The 17,899-nt window shown below is 37.1% G+C and overlaps 2 protein-coding genes and 1 pseudogene across 2 annotated transcripts; all 3 read right to left on the bottom strand.

Moving 5' to 3' along the window:
* On the bottom strand, positions 1,589-4,898 carry LOC18787558 (annotated as a pseudogene).
* On the bottom strand, positions 6,210-11,492 carry LOC18785781 (TMV resistance protein N). The gene is made up of 6 exons (XM_020558072.1): positions 10,828-11,492; positions 9,606-10,704; positions 9,199-9,495; positions 8,265-9,092; positions 7,392-8,004; positions 6,210-6,905 (listed from the first exon to the last, which is right to left on the bottom strand). Exons 1-5 carry the CDS (start codon positions 11,331-11,333, stop codon positions 7,702-7,704), a joined length of 3,033 nt encoding a protein of 1,010 aa, XP_020413661.1. The 5' UTR covers positions 11,334-11,492; the 3' UTR covers positions 6,210-6,905; positions 7,392-7,701.
* On the bottom strand, positions 13,615-17,592 carry LOC18787308. Its single transcript, XM_007221096.2, has 9 exons — positions 17,251-17,592; positions 16,826-16,892; positions 16,616-16,693; positions 16,235-16,287; positions 15,551-15,634; positions 14,485-14,537; positions 14,336-14,400; positions 14,168-14,226; positions 13,615-13,971 (listed from the first exon to the last, which is right to left on the bottom strand). The coding sequence occupies exons 1-9, from the start codon at positions 17,494-17,496 to the stop codon at positions 13,882-13,884; spliced, it is 795 nt and encodes a 264-aa protein (XP_007221158.2). The 5' UTR covers positions 17,497-17,592; the 3' UTR covers positions 13,615-13,881.

Below are 17,899 nucleotides of genomic sequence, written 5' to 3' on the forward strand. Positions count from 1 at the left end.
AAGTTTCAAGACTTATTGCAGCTCATATTTGAGTACATATTTGAGAGGTATCGGATTATATGAATTATATGCAGTGGGATTTCCATTATACTTTAATGTATACCAATGCATATGTACTTTCCAATTATACTGAGGTGAAATCCACTAATCATTTGTGTGCAAGATTGTGTAGGAAATATTTTAATAACATGCAGGTTTAAAGCGCGCTAAAATGGAGAACAAAGACATAACCTACATTATATATGCCTTGTGAAGGCTAGTTTTGATATGCATGCCTCGTGGAGGAGGCTATTAATGCAAAATGTCGAGGGGGATGTGCTTAAGCCCATAAGGGAGTCACCTAGGGAGGTAACCCAACTTCTGTGATTGGAGATCCCATGAAGGAAGTTCAATGTGGTAGAAACAATCCATATTGCGTGACTCATATAGCACTCATAAAACTATGGAGATATCCTTGAGATATTCTTCTGCTCATCCCTAAGGCAAAAGTGCTATTTTATGTGACGTTAGGAAGGGATTTATCCCTGAATGAGTTTCGAGGCGGGCAAACTCCCGCAGGGTGCAGGTCACATGTACTCTTGGAGAACTCACCTAAGTGGGAGACGTCGTGAGGCCGCGACTATGAGAATTGGGCTATTCTCTAGTAACTCTCATGAGAATCAAGATTAGCGCATGGCCATAAATAGCGCTACCCCGCATCCAAGTCTCAACTAATACTATGTGTGGGATATGTTGAAGTTTGGTCAAAGGTGCCGAGTTCAATACTGTGTACACTCAGGTTCCTCAAATGGAGACTATCATCACTAAGTGAAGGTTCAAGCCCGGAAGGCACCTACACCTATTACATAATATTATATTGCCCATATATATATTATATATTTTTCACTGGTTTTCTGTCACGGTAAAATTTTGAAAACCTTGTGGGGGATTGTTGGAATTTTAAAAGGTTTTAAAAATTTAACCGTTTTATTTATTTAATTATTTTGGCGGTTTTATTTTATTTATTATGAGGGTTATAAATATTTAATATTCAGATTTTATTTCTGGTTGGTAAAGGCTTTAATTTTTTGGTTGGTGAACTTTTATGGTTGGTGAAGGGTACATGTTTTTGGATGCCTATAAAAGGCCACTCCTCCTTCACATTTGAGACACACAATAACACACAATAACACACAATACATTATCAGAATATCACATACACATTCTAATTATCTCCTTGTCTACTTTTACATATATTCTCTACTTTATATTATTATTATTTTGGGCAATGGTTATGTGACTTGGATACCTATATCTGTCTGTGAACGTGCTCATAGCGGATCTTGAGTTTGTGTACAAGGGGTCGTATCTTGGAGTCTTGTAGACCGTCAGTACCTGCACGTAGGGAGGCTACAAAGGCTTTAGGACAGCGTCTTTGACGTGCTTCACCGTACCAAACTCATCTTCTTACGTATTATTTATTTTCCTTTTACTTACCTATTATTTTGTTTTCTTCAATTTTATTATACCTTCAAAAGTTTCCAATTTGTTTATAAGTTATTTATAATATAAATATTTTGTATTTGGCTTTACGGAAAGAGGAAAACTATTATTTTTTATAACACATCCTAATGGCTTCCATGGAATTCAAGTTGCACAAGCCCAAGAGCTTTCTCATTTCAACATCCACCATTCCAATGGGTTCTAACTTGTACCAGTACTCAATCTCAGCTAGCTTGAAGTTGTAACCATAAATAAACTTTTCCGGTAGGCACGAAATTGATTGAAATGTAACTCTTTCCAACGACTCACAATGGATCGCAACAAGTTCTGTTATTCGTGGTAGCCTTACAAGCGATTCGAGCCTCGTACACTGGGAAAATGCAAGGTGATCAAGGCCGGTAAGGCCTCTGATGCAATCTGGTAAGCTGCGAATTGGATTATGACTTAAATCCAAGCTCTGCAACGAGGATAAGTTACCAAAATCCTTTGGGAAAGCATCATCAGAGAGATTACAGTTTGTTAGACTTAAAACAACTAAATTGCAGGGTAAAGTGGAAGTGTGTAATTGATCTATCGGAATCCCATCTGCTTGAAACACTTTTAAAGATTCCATTTTCCCCATCTCCATTGGGAACTCATTAAGACTTGAGCAACCAGATATAATAAGTGTTTCAAGTGATGTTAGCATAGAAATGCTCTTTGGAAGCCTTCTAATATTTTCGCAATCTTTCATATTCAAGTAAATAAGTTTCTCCAGGTTTCCAATGGATTCATGGACATCAACCAAGCTTCTGCATTGATTAGGAATCAACCTCTCTAGATTGGTGACCAAAGAGAAGTCCCCGGTTTCAATGAGGTGACGGGAATAGCTGCGATCAAGGATCTTTAAAGATGGAAGACTCTGCAAGAAGGCAGGGAGTTTATTTATACACATGTGTAACCATCAAAATCCATAAATAAAATAATTAGAAAAAGAAAAAGAAACGTGTGGAGGAGTAGCATATGTACCTTTGTTCCCTTCCAGATTTTTCTTAAGCTACTGTGGTGCATTTCAAGAACAACCAAGCTCTCCAAAAGAAAATCGCAGGGTACAGATTCTAAAGGAAATTCAAGCCAATACAACCATCTCAACCCTTTAGGAAATTCTTCATAACCTCCATTGAGTTGTACGGAACTAAGCTGTAGTAATCTTAGTTTCACCATCCTTGTAAATGCAATGGTTTCCAAGACCACCTTATTCGAATTTCTTGAACGATTTTCTACAGGGTACATATGCATGTTCAGTGCAAGTCCTTCAACTTTTTTCGAACCCTAACAGAGAAAAAAAAAAAAAAAAACACTTAGATATGAACCAACAAAAGTGCACACACATACATAAAAGAAGGATGTTTCTTACATTCTTTTCTCTCAATACACTTAGAGAATCCTTATGATGCCATAATCTACTACGCTTCTCAGGCTGCTTCGATTCAAGGCGAACAATTTATCTTCCCATGTCACGAATCATTTGATGCATCTTCACCTTTTTATACTCGTCAATTGTTACCAAACATCTATCAATGAGATTTTGCATGCCAACAATTGTAAAGAAATCACATCCATCTAGTATTGTGACAACAACATCCATGTCATTTCCAATAAAGAAACATGCGATATGGAGAAACAGATTTTGGTCATGTTCATCTTGTAAAGAATCGTAGCTTATTCTGAGCTTACTCATGATGTCACTATTTGGAATAACTTCCAATTTCTTGAATGCACTTCCCCATACATCTATACTTTGCCCTGATAGAGAAGAACCCAAAGTTTGAAGAGCTAAAGGAAGCCCTCCACTGCTTTACTATGCTTTCTGAAAGTTCCATGTAACCTCCAATCGGAAAGTCCTGTCCGAAAACATGCCAACTAAAGAGCTCCAGTGATTCAACATGATTTAAAGTTTCAATGTTATGCACCTTAACATCTTGATGAGCCTTTAACAACCCCACAGACCTAGTTGTTATAATGATTTTACTTCCTGGGCAAAACCAATCTTTCATTCTAAGTATCGCATCTAATTGGCGCATATGATCCACATCATCGAGAATAAGAAGTACTTTTTTACAGCTTATGACATCTTTAATCTTAGTGATCCCCTCACTAATATTGTGTATTTTTACTTTTCTCCCATTCAGAATATGAGAAAGAAGTTGCATTTGTACTTGAACTAATCCATTGGGTTGTTCAGAAATTTCCCTTATGTTTTCAAGGAAACTTCTTCCTTCAAATCTTGAAAAATTTGAATTGTAAACAACTTGCGCAATGGTTGTCTTCCCTATTCCACCAATCCCATAAATTGCACATATGCCAACATCGGAGGATCCATCTTGCAACCATGAATTAATGTCTTTCACTCGATGATTGATTCCAATCAGGTAAGGGGAAACACTTAAGGGCGTGCGACTTAGCTTGCCTTCAATCACTTTAACAATTTTCTTAATAAACTTTGCCTCGTGCCTAGAAAATTGCAATCAAAATGAATATTATTGAATCAAACATGGCATGCTTTGACTTCAAATAATTAAGCTACTGCTTGGCTCTTCCATGTAAGTGAAAGAAAAATTATGCATACATGTCAAATTGTGATTATCGTGAATGAAGAATAACATCCAAGTATTTTCCAATAATTACACCATGACAAAGTTATGTGTTGAAGTACTATAGTCTATAGCCAGATAGAAATCTAGTTAATGAAGCTACATAAAAATCTACCAGTTGTAATGGGAAGAATGATTACCCATCAGCTTCATTTTGTAAGACCATCCCTGCCAGATCTGCAACTTCTGTAAGTGCTGCTCTCCATCCACTTATCCTGTCCTTGTTCAAAGATCGGTTCTGTCGGTGTCTAGCAAATGCTTTTGCCAAGCTTCCTGTCTGTTTCCTCACCTCAGATGGGTCAATGTCATAGAAGACTGGTAAAATTACATGATCATCAGAGGCCCTCTTGCGTTCAAGGATCTTCACTAGTTCGTCAAGGCACCATTTGGAAGACGCATAGTTTTTCACGAACACAATGACAGAACTTCGTGAGTGTTGGATTGCTTTCTCCAGCTCTGTTTTGATCCCTTCCCCTCTCTCAAGTTCATCGTCGTCTCGGAAAGTTTGTAGCCCTGAATTGACAAAGGCTGTATAAAGGTGGTCAGTAAAAGTCCTGCGAGTGTCTTCACCTCTGAAGCTCAAGAACACGTGATAACTACAACTACAGTTAGTATCAGAAGAGGAGGCTTCTTGAGATCTTACAAGGGCCATGGATGAACAAAGATGCAATAAACTTGCCTATGATCTAGGGAAATATCAGATGACTTGTTGCTGGTTTCTCAGCTGAGATATCATGATAATTTGATAGAAGCAAGCAGCTCATGTATGTCCTTAATTTCTTGGTCAAGCAAAATAAAGTTGGGGAGATTCTCATTTGGCATTGAGTCAGGAAAAGCTTAAAGCTCTCTCCACCATCACTTTTTATGCATTAAAATTTGACACGAAATATATTCTTTGGATTAAGTCCAGTGACTCCATTTAATAGTTTTCTATGGTCCGAACCCAATTGATCATATTTTAGTCAATGATAATATTAACCTACTACTCTTCCAAGTCCCATGGGATTAATAAATTAGGGGAGTTGGGACTACGTGCAAAGTGGCTAACCAGCTGTTGACCACAAAGTAAGGGGCATACTTTGATTTCAAATTAGAAGGTCAAAAGTTATCAAATGCACCCCAAAGGGACCATATACTAATTTATTTATACCTAGCTCTGAGGCCATGTTAGAATACTCAGACTATGATATGATTAATTTGGATTATTGGTAAAAGGAGCTCAGGTAAGAAACGAAAACACAAAAAGCTTGGAGAAGAAGATGAGAAAATGAAACCTATTCTCTCTCACTTAGTCACGCACAACCTGTGTAGCAAAACTATATCTGTTGGGAATAGAATATTCCCCTTTTTACATCATTCAAATCTAACCATCAATTTCACTATCATATGAGATAGTTACACCTGGCAGAATTCATTACTACAACTAAGAATACATCTCAGCTGTCCATTGGACTGTGATCCAATGGTTCACAGTTAATTCACTACAATTAAATCAAGTAACACAAATACTCAGCTAACACACTTATACTTAACACTATTTACGCTCTCAATTGTCGGGAAATATTTTCTTTCTTAAGATACTTATATTGTTAAATCGTGATTATGAACTATTAATTAGGATAATTCTTGCATGAAACATCACCGCTCCGCTCGGTTGTCATCATGAACACTATAGCAAGTGAGGACACTCCTAACGCACAACCGGTCCATAGTAGTAAGTGAGGATACCCTGGAAGGGACAGCCCAAAATGAGCACTTACTAGCTAGGAAAAGAGTACATGAAATTCATCATCAGGAAATTTTTATACGAGCAGTCGGTGGATCGGCAGAAAAACAGAGGGAGGACAGATGGTATTTGTATGTGCCCTTTCACATTTTTCTGAGTGGCTGGCCTATCTCAAGTTGCAAGCTGTGTACAGGGATTTTGCTTAGCTTTTTTTGTTACCAATTTACAAGTTAGACTGTATAAAGAGTTCTTTTTACATCTGCATAAGTTATTCACAATTTACCAATATTGTTAAGAAGCATAAATGTTTAAGAGAATCAATCGATATGCATCCTTAAAGATTAAAAGTAACCGCTCTTATCAGCCAATTAATCACCAAATTAACAAAAATATAAATTAAAAAACCACCAAGACTAATCAATCACAATCATTCAGATAAAGTACTATGACAGCAAATAGTCATAAGCAAAGATGATTGTATCAAATACAACAATTTTCATGGAGGCCTTATGGCCACTGGTTTCTTTTACTCAGAGAGAGAAGAGCGAGAGAGGGTAGTAGAGAAAGTAAAAGAAAGAAGACAGTGGCCAATATAATGCTAATCTTGCAGCCTCTGCGACGGCTGTTATTGCTTGCTCTCTCTGCTTCTACTCATCTTTCTGCTGCTGCTACTGCAAGTGCAAGCGGCTCATCACCCTGTAGCTTCCTTTCTTCTTTCTTCATACCTGTTTCTTCATTAGTCTCCAAAGATGCCTTTAAACCAATCTTCTTTTGTCCAGCTAAAAACATAATCTCTACCATCTCCATTTACGGGTCCAGGTCCGCTCCACATCAAGTATGTTCCTGGAATAAATTCTGGCAAGCTCCCACCAATGTCAAATGGATAACAAGGATCTGCAGAGTTGTGCTGAGCACCCACCTTGTCTTCCTGCTCGTGCACAAGCTGGACACCGCATTCTGTGACCTGCAACGCATGTTCCGTAAATACTGAAACAGTCACCTCATCCCCACCTTCCAATTGATGATCACCTCATCGTCACCCTGTGGCTTCGTTTCTTCTTTGTCTACAAAACACACAAATACCAGAAAGTCAACATAAAATATCAGAAGGAAATAAATTCTTTGAAATGAATGTGGATGGCTTGGCATGTGTTTCAACATCAAAATAACGATAAAAGCAGCAGCTATTTGTTAGCGTGACTTATGGATATTGACTTACTTTCCTTACACATTAAGAATTCCTATTATAATTGTAATTGATTTACTTTAATTCCTGATTTCCTACTGCAAATAGATTTAAGAATTTATTATTTACTTGCCCATTCAGGTTTCGTTGTATTATAAATATGACCTCCTATAAGGAGAAGAATACATAGAAAATTCCCACAAACAATATTCTCTCATAGGTTTTCATATTTTAGCACTATTCCCATTCTGTATTTTAAAACACTAGCTGGAAAAGTGCAGTACGACAAACCGAGAGTACGAATAGCATTGCCACCACAATTAACTTGTGGAGCTAATTTATCAGTGATATCTAAACAACATACCGGTTTCTTCATTAGAATCTCCAAAGATGTCCTTGAACCAGTCTTCCCTTTTCCAGCTAAAATCATAAACTCTACCATCATCTCTATTTAGGGGTCCACCCCACAAGAAGTATGTTCCTGGAATAAACTCTGGCAAATTCCCACCAATGTCAAATCGATAACAAGGATCTGCGTCGTCGTTTTGGGCACTACTTATCTCATAGTCTTGCTCGTGCACAAGTTGGATGCCGCACTCTTTCACTTGGAGCCAAGGTTGTGTAAATACTGAAATTGTCACTTCTTCCCCGCTTTCCAGTCGGTTCTCTAACTTCTAGTGACTTAACCATATCACGTCGTTTTCGTTATCTGGAATGCCATAGCATGCTGGGGCATAGATCCATTTCAGACCCTTGCTTTTGTTACTGACATTGGTAATTATTGGATTAGGTATACTAGAAAAATAATAAGTGTTGGAATTTGCATAAATAGAGAAGACGTTCAAGCCTCGGATCTTGAGATTTGGAAGTGAAGGCACAGTAAAAGATACTGAGGACCCTTTACTTCTATAGCTGAACTGGCCTGGAACCTCGATTCCAGGAAGAAATGTGCTGAATATACCAACTTCATACAGTCCCTATACCAAATAGCAAGAGCAATTAGTCACCCTCTTGCATAGGACGTAGTAAAATGCTGTGTAACAAAACTCTTTTTTTTTTTTTTCCCAACTTTTCTTTCTCAACTTTTATAGTTTAAATTCCAAAGTATTGAGCATGCCATATAATTTTCGGAAAATAATAAAACGTTGGGTTGCATTGCATTGTCCAATAAAAGAGAGAGAGAGAGAGAGAGAGAGAGAGAGAGAGAGAGAGAGAGAGAGAGAGAGAGAAGAATTACCTCGATGGGATGCATTGTGCCATCCGAATTAAGCATATCTGGGGTGCACATCCTAATGGCCTTCATGGATTCCAAGTTACACAAGCCCAAAAGTTTGATCATTTCTGCATCCACTGTTTCTATTGGCTCTAACTTGTACCAGTAGTCAATCTCAGCAAGTTTGGAGTTGTAACCATACATGATACTCTTTGGTAGGCACGAACATGATTGAAATGTTATTTTCTCCAATGACTCAGAATGGAGTATAACCAATTCTTTTACTCTTGGTAACCCCTCAAGCAATTTGAGCTTTGTACATTGGGAAAATGCAAGGTGATCGAGCCCCGTAAGCCCTCTGATGCAATCTGGTAGGCTACAAATCGGATTGCTACTTAGATCCAATCTCTGCAATGAGGGCAAGTTGCCAAATTCTCTTGGAAAGGCATCATCCGAAAGATTGCAGCTTGTAAGACTTAAAACAACTAAACTGCAGGGTAAAGTGGTAGCTTGTAATCGACTTATTGGAACTTCATCTGCTTGAAACACTTTCAGAGATTCCATCTTCCCCATCTCCACAGGAAACTCATTAAGGCTTGAGCAACCAGATATAATAAGTGTTTCAAGTGATTTTAGCATAGAACTGCTATTTGGAAGCTTCCTAATATTTTTGCAATCTTTCATATTCAAGTAAACAAGTTTCTCTAGGTTTCCAATGGATTCATGGACGTCAACCAAGCTTGCACAATCTTCAAGAATCAATCTATCCAGATTGGGGACCAATGAGAAGTCGCCGGTTTCAGTGAGCTCATGGGAATTGCTGAGATCAAGGATCTTTAATGATGGAAGATGCTGTGAAAAGAAAAATGTAAGAAGGCAGGAGTTTATTCTTGTAGATTTGTCTACCAGTTAATCCCTAAGAAAAACTAAAATGAAAAGTGTGGAGTAGCATGCATACCTTTGTTCCCTTCCAGATTTGCCTTAAGCTACTATAGGGCATTTCAAGAACAACCAAGCTCTCCAAAAGAAAGTCACTGGGTATAGAGTCTAAAGGGAATTTAAGCCAATACAACCATCTCAGTCCTTTAGGAAATTCTTCATAACATCCCTTGAGCTGTACAAAACTAAGCTGGAGTAGTTTTAGTTTAACCATCCTTCTAAATGCATTAGTTTCGAAGACTACCATATTTGATTTTCTCAAAGGAGTCTCTACAGGGTGCAGATTAAGGGCAAGACCTTCAACTTTCTTTGAACCCTAGTACAAAGAAAATAGAAAACAAAGCATTTGGATTAGTAACCAACATGAATGCACAAAAACAGAAAAAATATTATGCTTGCGGCATACATAATGAGCATGTTTCTTACATTCTTTTCTCTCAATACATTGAGAGAATCCTTATGATGCCATAATCTACTACGTTTCTCCAGCTCTTTTGATTCTTGGCGAACAATTTCTCTTCCCATGTCACGAATCATTTGATGCATCTTCACCTTATTATATTCATCAATTGTTAACAAACACCTATCGAGGAGATTTTGAATGCCAACAATTGTAAAGAAATCACATCCATCTAGTATATTCACTGTGACATCTTTCTCATTTCCAATGAAGAAACATGCAATATGGAGGAATAATTGTTGGTCATGGTCGTCTTGTAAAGAGTCGTAGCTTATTCTGAGCTTATTCACAATGTCACCGTTTGGAATAACTTCCAATTTCTTTAATGCACTTTCCCATACATCTGTACTCTGCCCTGATAGTGAAGAACCCAAAATTTTAAGAGCTAATGGAAGTCCTCCGCTGTGGTTTACTACCTTTTCTGAAAGTTTCACATAACCTTCAACTGGATAGTTCTGTCCGAAAGCGTGGCAACTAAAGAGCTCCAATGATTCAACATGATTTAAGGTTTCAACATTATGCACCTTAACATCTTGATGAGCCTTCAACAACCCCACACACCTAGTTGTTATAATAATTTTACTTCCTGGATAAAACCATTTTCGCATTCGAAGTACAACATCTAATTGGTTCGTATGATCCACATCATCAAGGACAAGAAGAACTTTTTTACAGCTTATAACATCCTTAATCTTAATTATTCCCTCACTAACACTATGTATCTTCACTGTTCTTCCACCCAAAATATCAGAGAGAAGTTGTACTTGCATTTGAACCAGACCATCGGGACCTTCTGAAATCTCCCTGATATTTTCAAGGAAACTTCTTCCTTCAAATCTTGAAAATTTTGAATTATAAACAACTTGTGCAATGGTTGTCTTCCCTATTCCACCAATCCCATAAATCAAAAATATCCCAACATCAGATGATCCATCTTGTAACCATAAATTAATCTCTTTGACTCGAGAATCCATTCCAATTAGGTAAGGGGCAACACTCAATGGTGTGCGACTTAGCTTGCCTTCAATCACTTTAACAATTTTCTTGATAAACTTTGCCTCGTGCCTAGAAAATTGCAATCCAAATGAAAATAAATGGGGAAATCAAAATATAAAGTCTGATATGTTAATATTATATATATCATGAAAGAAAGCTTTAAAAGGACCAGTTACAAATAATGAAATTTACCCATCACATTCATTTTGTAAGACCATGCCTGCAAGATCTGCAACTTCTGCAAGTGCTGCCCTCCATCCTTTCACCTTGTCCTTGTTCAGAGATCGATTTTTTTGGTGTCCAGCAAATGCTTTTGCAAAGCTTCCAGTCTGCTTCCTCACCTCTGATGGATCGATGTCGTAGAAGACTGGTAAAACTACATGATCAGAGGTCCTCTTGCGTTGCAGGATCATCACAAGCTCGTCAAGGCACCATTTGGAAGACGCATAGTCTTTCGAAAACACAATGACAGAACTTCGAGAGTGTTGGATTGCTTTCTCCAGCTCTGGCTTGATATCTTCCCCTCTCTCAAGTTCATCGTCGTCTCGGAAAGTTTGAAGCCCTGCGTTGACAAAGGCTGTATAGATGTGGTCAGTAAAAGTTTTGCGAGTGTCTTCACCTCTGAAACTCAAGAACACATGATAACTGCAACCACAAGTATCTGAAGAGGAGGCTTCTTGAGCTCTAACAAGTGCCATTGATGAACAAGCAGCTCAGTAAATCTAGCTGGTATTTTTTCCTTGCAGGTTTCTTAGCTGATTATATCATGATCAGGTGATATTAAAGCGCGTTTCAAAACAATCTGCTCATGAATGTCCTTTCCTGGTCAAGAAAGTAAAAGCAGTCTACTCCATCAACTCAAAAGCAAATGGCATAGATACCAATGCATGTCCTTTTTTTTTTTATATCCTAAACGCAATAATTCGTGGTAGCTGTTGATTAAGGGGAAAACTTCTGAGTGCGAGACCACACATCGGTGTGACAATCATATTAAAAAATTTACTGTAAATAAGAGTCTTGGAACTAAACATTAAAAGAAAATAAGTTGTATCGTCTCTCTAATTGAAGTAGAATCCATATCTAAACAAGTCGGATATAAGTTATTGGTCTAACACATATACTTTCAACCTCCGTTAAAAAGAGTGCATAATATGTACTAATATTGAGTTGAGATTGTACAATTAATTTTATTCAAATTGAAATTAACGACCTTGTTTAATTTAAATTTTACATAACTGATTCCACTTTTGTTGCATGACCTCATTGAGGCACAGAGAAGAAACATAAGTTACCTTGGTTTGATCCATTTTTGTGAGCCAAGTTCATGATTTGGAGCTTTGATGTAGTTTTAGTGGTCTCGTTTATTTTCAGTGGAATCCAAACTCCTTGCTTTTTGACAAAAGATGGCGTTGATGGTTTTGGGTGAAGGCAATGGCATCATGAGTCATGAGGCCATCCCTAATGGGGCTCTATTTGAGGCTCAACCATCACAGAACTCTCATATATGTACCTAAGAGCAACTCCAGCGAGGAGCCCTAGTCTCTGTCTGGGGGGGTTTGGGCCAAAAAGCTATTTCCAGCAACAAGCTGAAGCCCGGGTGCAAGGTGGGACCCAGCAACCTGGACTGGCCCGAGCTCCAGCCTGAGTTTTGGTTCTAATGTCAACGAGCTACAGTGCCGCTACAGTCCACATGTCGCACTTTGGGCTCTCTGATCAGATTTTTTTCTCCAATCCAACGGCAACCAATTTTTGTGCAATAAAAAAATGAAAAAAATCAAATTTTTTCCAATAAAATACTGAATTTTTTTTCTATATATACCAAAATTTTATCCGATTGAGATATAAATTTTATAATAAATATTGACAAGTACGAATCCAAAAATCTTATTCGAAAAGATTATCCAAATTAATTGTTTAGGTAAACAAATTTGTGAAAAAAATAAAAAAATAAATAGTATTTGCCCTTTGCCATGGCAACCGGTGGAAACACACAATACCATTTGCAAGAACAACTACTATTCATGTGAATAGTGGCTGCCCTAACTTCCTCTTTGCCATGACAAAGGACAAATGGATGAAGTTGCTCTAATGTCAAAAAAGGTCCAAAATGCCAAAAAAATGTCAACCCCTTCAGCCTGAGTGGTTCCCACATGAATCACTTTTTTCTATCCTCAATTGCACAGGACGTGCAACTGCCCAAATACTCTCCTACCAAACCACATGCGCAGGGCCCGCTAGCACATAAAAAACACTTGATTTTTGTACCCTCCTCTTTTTCTACCATTTCTTTTTCTTCTTCAAATGAAAGTCTTCTTTCTTACTTTTTTAATAGAAATAAATAGCTAGTTTTTTTTATTTACTCTAATCACTTTTTTTAAAAATTTTGTTCAAATTTTGAATTATTGGATTAATATCCGACGGTAGATGACTACAATCTCTTAGACTCCTGTAGTCCAAGAGATCGGAACTGTATAACATAAACATACATTAAAAAGTAATAAATTAACAAAAATAAAAAATAGCACATAAATTAAATTACAGCATCCTATTGTGAGAGAGATGCCTTTAAAATCTTAAAGATTCCATTGAAACTCTAAATGGATCTCTATCAATCTCTTTTGGAGCCCTTACCATTGGGAATGGCTTGACAAAGGTGTACGTACGTTCCCACCACCGACTGTCACTGAAAGCTCTCTCTCTCCACCATCACTCTGATTTGATGCAGCACCAATTTGGTTTAAAAAGAAATTGAGAACCTAATGCGTAGGCCTAGCCTTTTGCTGGAATTTTTCTTGGAAATTTAGAAAAGATATAAGATAATAAATATTTTTTAATCAAACGATATTAGAAGAGAGATATTCGAGAATCTTTTTGGTTTTTTGCTAAATACTATTAACAACTAGATCTATAACCGTCCACAATATTGGTCGGGTTGCGACAATTGTACCTGCCAAAACAGATTAGCATTTGACAGAGAGATTTAATGGAGAATTCCCAGCAAGTTGGGGACGTTTTGTTGCTAATTATCAGCCTGTAGTTGAACTAATCACAAAACTCAAACTTTTTTCTGTATGGCCTATCTCCTGCCGAAGGAGAAGAACCAAAAAAATGAGAAATTTGTATTCTTAAGCAATATTGCTTCTACAAAAAGACTCATGAACAAAAAGTTATAAGAACTCCAATAAATTCAATTATTGACACTTGTATGAAGTCACTGTAACTGAGGGAATGGCTGTGAAAGAATTCTCAGACTGAGATCCCATAATTGCTAATTTTTGTGACTTCCTTTGTCAAAGCATTCCTTTCTTGCTTTGCCTCGGTAGCTAGTTTGGAGACCTGCAAAGGGGACAACCCAAGATGAGCACTTCACGCAAAAGTGTATATGAAATCCATAACAAGGAAATATTTGTACAAGCCAGTTTTCAAAGGTCATTTTTTATGGTTTTTGTCTTTATGAATTTAAGTGCTTGTATCTTTTTTATCTGGAAAAGGAAGAAATAATTAAGTGCAATGCTATGATCTGAGAACTCACTTGTGACCGGAACATGGATGCTTCTCTTCTAGGAAGTTCACCAAGGATATCTTTTAAACCTGATACAAGAAAGAACAACGTATAAGCAACAGAAGCAAAATGTTTCATTTGACTACACTTTTAACTGCTTAATGTCAACAAATTTTAGGGTTAAAAGTAACTGCATACCCGCTGCTTGTCTTTCAATCTTATAAGCTGAGCGAATGACACTTTCAATTTGTTTCCCTGTTTGTCTGCCAATAGAATTTGGACATGAAAAGTAAGTGCAATAGAAAATGGAGTGAATTATAAACTGCTCCTCTTTTACAAATGCAAACCTGAGTTTTGTCCTTCCCCTTATCAGTTCCTCTTCAGCATGTGAAGCCCTCTTCTGCAAACAATAACTATACCATGAGTTCAATTCCTAGGAATGCTTGCTAGATTAAACATAATGAGCAAAAAACCACAATATTGAACAGGGCACTCCATTATGCAAACAATTATTCTTTCAAAATTTTATTTTACTTCCTTCATTAATGCACATATCTCAATGTATCAACCAGGATGCATCCATGCCTTCTGAAACAATTTTTCCCTAAAGTTCAAGTGATATTTTGATCATTTAGACAAATTTCTGCTCACATTAATAGAAGAATAATACCATCCTTCCAATTTGTTACAACACAAGTTTCTCTTGCCCATTAATTCCCTAGGCTGCCTCCGAGTTGTATTGTTGCTTAAAGGAAAATCTTCCTCATTCATTGTCAAGTGGCATCATAATGATCAGATATCTACCTCAAAGCTCTATGTGATGCACGTAGAAAAATATTTCTCATTTATTGTCGCAATTTTTCAGGTGTCATCAAACCTTTCAACCCTCCGGTTTTCCAGTTTAGTGTGCATAGGGTTCTGTGGGAGCCAGTGGCAGACCTCTTGTAAAGTTTAGGTAACTACTCAAGTTGACAGTTTGGTAGGTACTTATAATTGCCCTTTGTCAAACTTTTGGTGAGGGTAGATTCAAAGAGCACATGAAAAATTCAAATTACCTCAGGGGCTCTGACAACAGTGACAACCTTACATTTGCAAAAAATTCATACTGAAGAAAAGCAAGACATCCTATTTATTTTTGGCAAAAGATTATTCTTCTTGTTGATTTACTCTACTAGTATTCATACTTTGCAAACCAGTAGGAAGCCCAAAATTCTTCATAATATATGTCCATTGCACAAGAGTTTGCCAAAACATTTTCCAATAACATTTATCGTCAATAAAAGTATTGCTTTTCACAAGTCACAATCAAGCAATAGAGAACTAAAATAATCAATGCATCAACAGATCACATGTTGTGAATCAAGAGAGAGAGAGAGAGAGAGAGAGAGAGAGAGAGAGAGAGAGAGAGGTTACCTCTAATTTTTCACCTTCAGCCTTTAGAAGATCAATTGAATGTCGCAACTCCTTTACTTTGGCATCAGCTCTAGAAAGTAAAGACTGCAGCAAGAAAAAAGTGCTGAAGCTAATCTTTACATAGATATAATGACTACGCATCTTGTGTTTGCAATAATATTACAGTTTAACAAATTTTAAGCCTTGTTCTCTCACAACATGCCACAGAACTCTCTAGTCAACTTCGTCACAAATTACTCCCATGCAATTTCTTTATAAAATAAACTTCCATCCTTAAATCCACATGATACTGACAATCTTGAGATCATTACCATGTCACCACAATTGGCTCCAGAGGCAAAAAGCTCCTCATGGTTGAAATTTAGTCCCCACCAGTTTCTTTTTCTCTTTTCCACATTAGAAATCAAAGTACAAACCAAATTTTCTAAACACTGGAAGACAGAATGCTAAGACTCTGGCAACAATAAAACATGTCATCAAAGAATACATACTCATATGGGGAGTGGCCATTATTATTAGCTGGTCGTTGGATCTCTAAATATCAAATTAAAATCTCACCCCTCTGTTGGTCATTGTTACATAGCTACGCAATGCACTAAATATGAAGATTCACTCCATCTGTAAAAAGGGTTAGTGATGCTACCAATGCAACTGAATGTGTCTTTAAAACCAATCCATTCTTACCTCTTCGCTCACAAAAAGGCGCAAAGTTTTGTGGTACAACAGGCGTCGTGGCCCTGCAGATAAAAAGATAATTACGGGCAGTGACCATGGGTTGATACTTGATATTATGTAAAACTTCTCACAACTTAAATTGTTATCTACAATTCATTTCAAACATTAGCACGGAATCCTAAAACTTCCTGTTACACATTTTCAAGTATAATCAGTAGCATCCCTGAGATTCAACAACACATGGTTTTTTACATTTACCTACTAGAGTAAGTAATAAAAGTAAGGCTTGAATTGCTAGAAAAATGTTTAAAGAAACTAAAGTTTGAATGTATGCAACCCTTCAAAAACCTGATAAATATGATAGAATCTGCTAAGGAAATGAAACCATACTTTTTAAAACCAGAAGACCCAAACCAGCAGCAACTCCACCAGTAATCATGGGATGTGAAGCCGCAATAAGAACACCCTCTGCACCAAAAAAGTGTAAATATATATTTCTTTTTCAGTCTGAAACTTCTAAAATCTTTAATGATGTAAACAAAAGATAACGAACAACTCAATTTTTGTTTTTGAAAAAACAAAGATAAACCAAACACTAACCTTTAATCTTCCCAAAAAACATATCCTCATAAGTACCATAATCAGACTTGATATCTTCCAAAGAGTTCTGCATTCAGACATTCAAACTCATGGAAACAATGACCATATTTCTTCACAGAATTGCAGAATTGACAATCTAAACATTTGAAATTTGAATTGACTATTTGATATTTTCATTAGAGATTACAAATGGCAATCTTCTTTCTTTCTTGTAGCTTTCAATAAAAAAACAATTCCTTTGTTCTACTGGCACCACGAATCTAAAATATCAAAAATTGAAAATAAAATTCGCATAAACGATTTAGAGACTCTCTTCCGTACTGCATTAATTTCATTGTTTTCTAAGGAACCAAAGAGGAAATGTAAAAAATAATAATAATAATAATTAAAATTAAAAATGGAGAATTGAAGGAATCTCTCTTTACAATGGTTTGGCTGAAATGAGCAGCGGAGGTGGACCGAATCTCGGAGAGACGTGATCTAGAAGCTTCGATGGCGGACTCGAAAGTCTCTTCGATGGTCTTCTGGTAAACCCGAGCCTGCTCGACCGCGTAGTCGATCCACGGAGTGGCAGATTGCTCTAGGGTATGGAGACTGTGACTTATGGAGTCGTTGGGTGATATGGCTGGCTTCTCTTCTGAGGAGTTTTCTGGCAGTGGCACCGTCGCCATTGTTAATGCAATTGAGATTGTTCACTCTCTTCTGATAAAATTTTTTTTGGCTGCAAATCGTTGAGGTCGACGGAGTTGCTGAATCCATGGACCCGGCTAATCTGGTCTTGTTAACCGGGTCGGGTTGTGGTGCTTCTTTATTCATGGGCCGTGTTAAGAACTTCCTTTATCAGGCTTAGAGCAACTTCAACCATTTACCCTTTGTCATAACAGGAGTTGATAGAGCAGCCACTATTCACATGAATAGTGATTGCCTTTGTAAATAGCATTGTAAGTTTTCACCTATTGCCATGGCAATGGGCAATTACTATTCATTTTTTTTTTTCATAAATTTTTTTATTCAATAATTAATTTGGATAATATTTTTTGATAAGATTTTCGGGTTCTTACGTGTCAAGACTAT

Source organism: Prunus persica, chromosome G2 (genome assembly GCF_000346465.2).
Source record: "Prunus persica cultivar Lovell chromosome G2, Prunus_persica_NCBIv2, whole genome shotgun sequence".
Taxonomy (NCBI): Eukaryota; Viridiplantae; Streptophyta; class Magnoliopsida; order Rosales; family Rosaceae; genus Prunus; species Prunus persica.

Coding starts and splice junctions, on each gene's coding strand:
- LOC18785781 (XM_020558072.1), bottom strand. CDS start 11,333: ATGGCACTTGTTAGAGCTCAAGAAGCCTCCTCTTCAGATACTTGTGGT. Junction 9,093..9,198: donor AAATCTGGAAGGGAACAAAG/GTATGCATGCTA, acceptor TTCTTTTCACAG/CATCTTCCATCATTAAAGAT. Junction 8,005..8,264: donor GCACAATGCATCCCATCGAG/GTAATTCTTCTC, acceptor TATTTGGTATAG/GGACTGTATGAAGTTGGTAT.
- LOC18787308 (XM_007221096.2), bottom strand. CDS start 17,496: ATGGCGACGGTGCCACTGCCAGAAAACTCCTCAGAAGAGAAGCCAGCC. Junction 16,288..16,615: donor GGGTCTTCTGGTTTTAAAAA/GTATGGTTTCAT, acceptor TTTTATCTGCAG/GGCCACGACGCCTGTTGTAC. Junction 14,538..15,550: donor CTGAAGGTGAAAAATTAGAG/GTAACCTCTCTC, acceptor TATTGTTTGCAG/AAGAGGGCTTCACATGCTGA.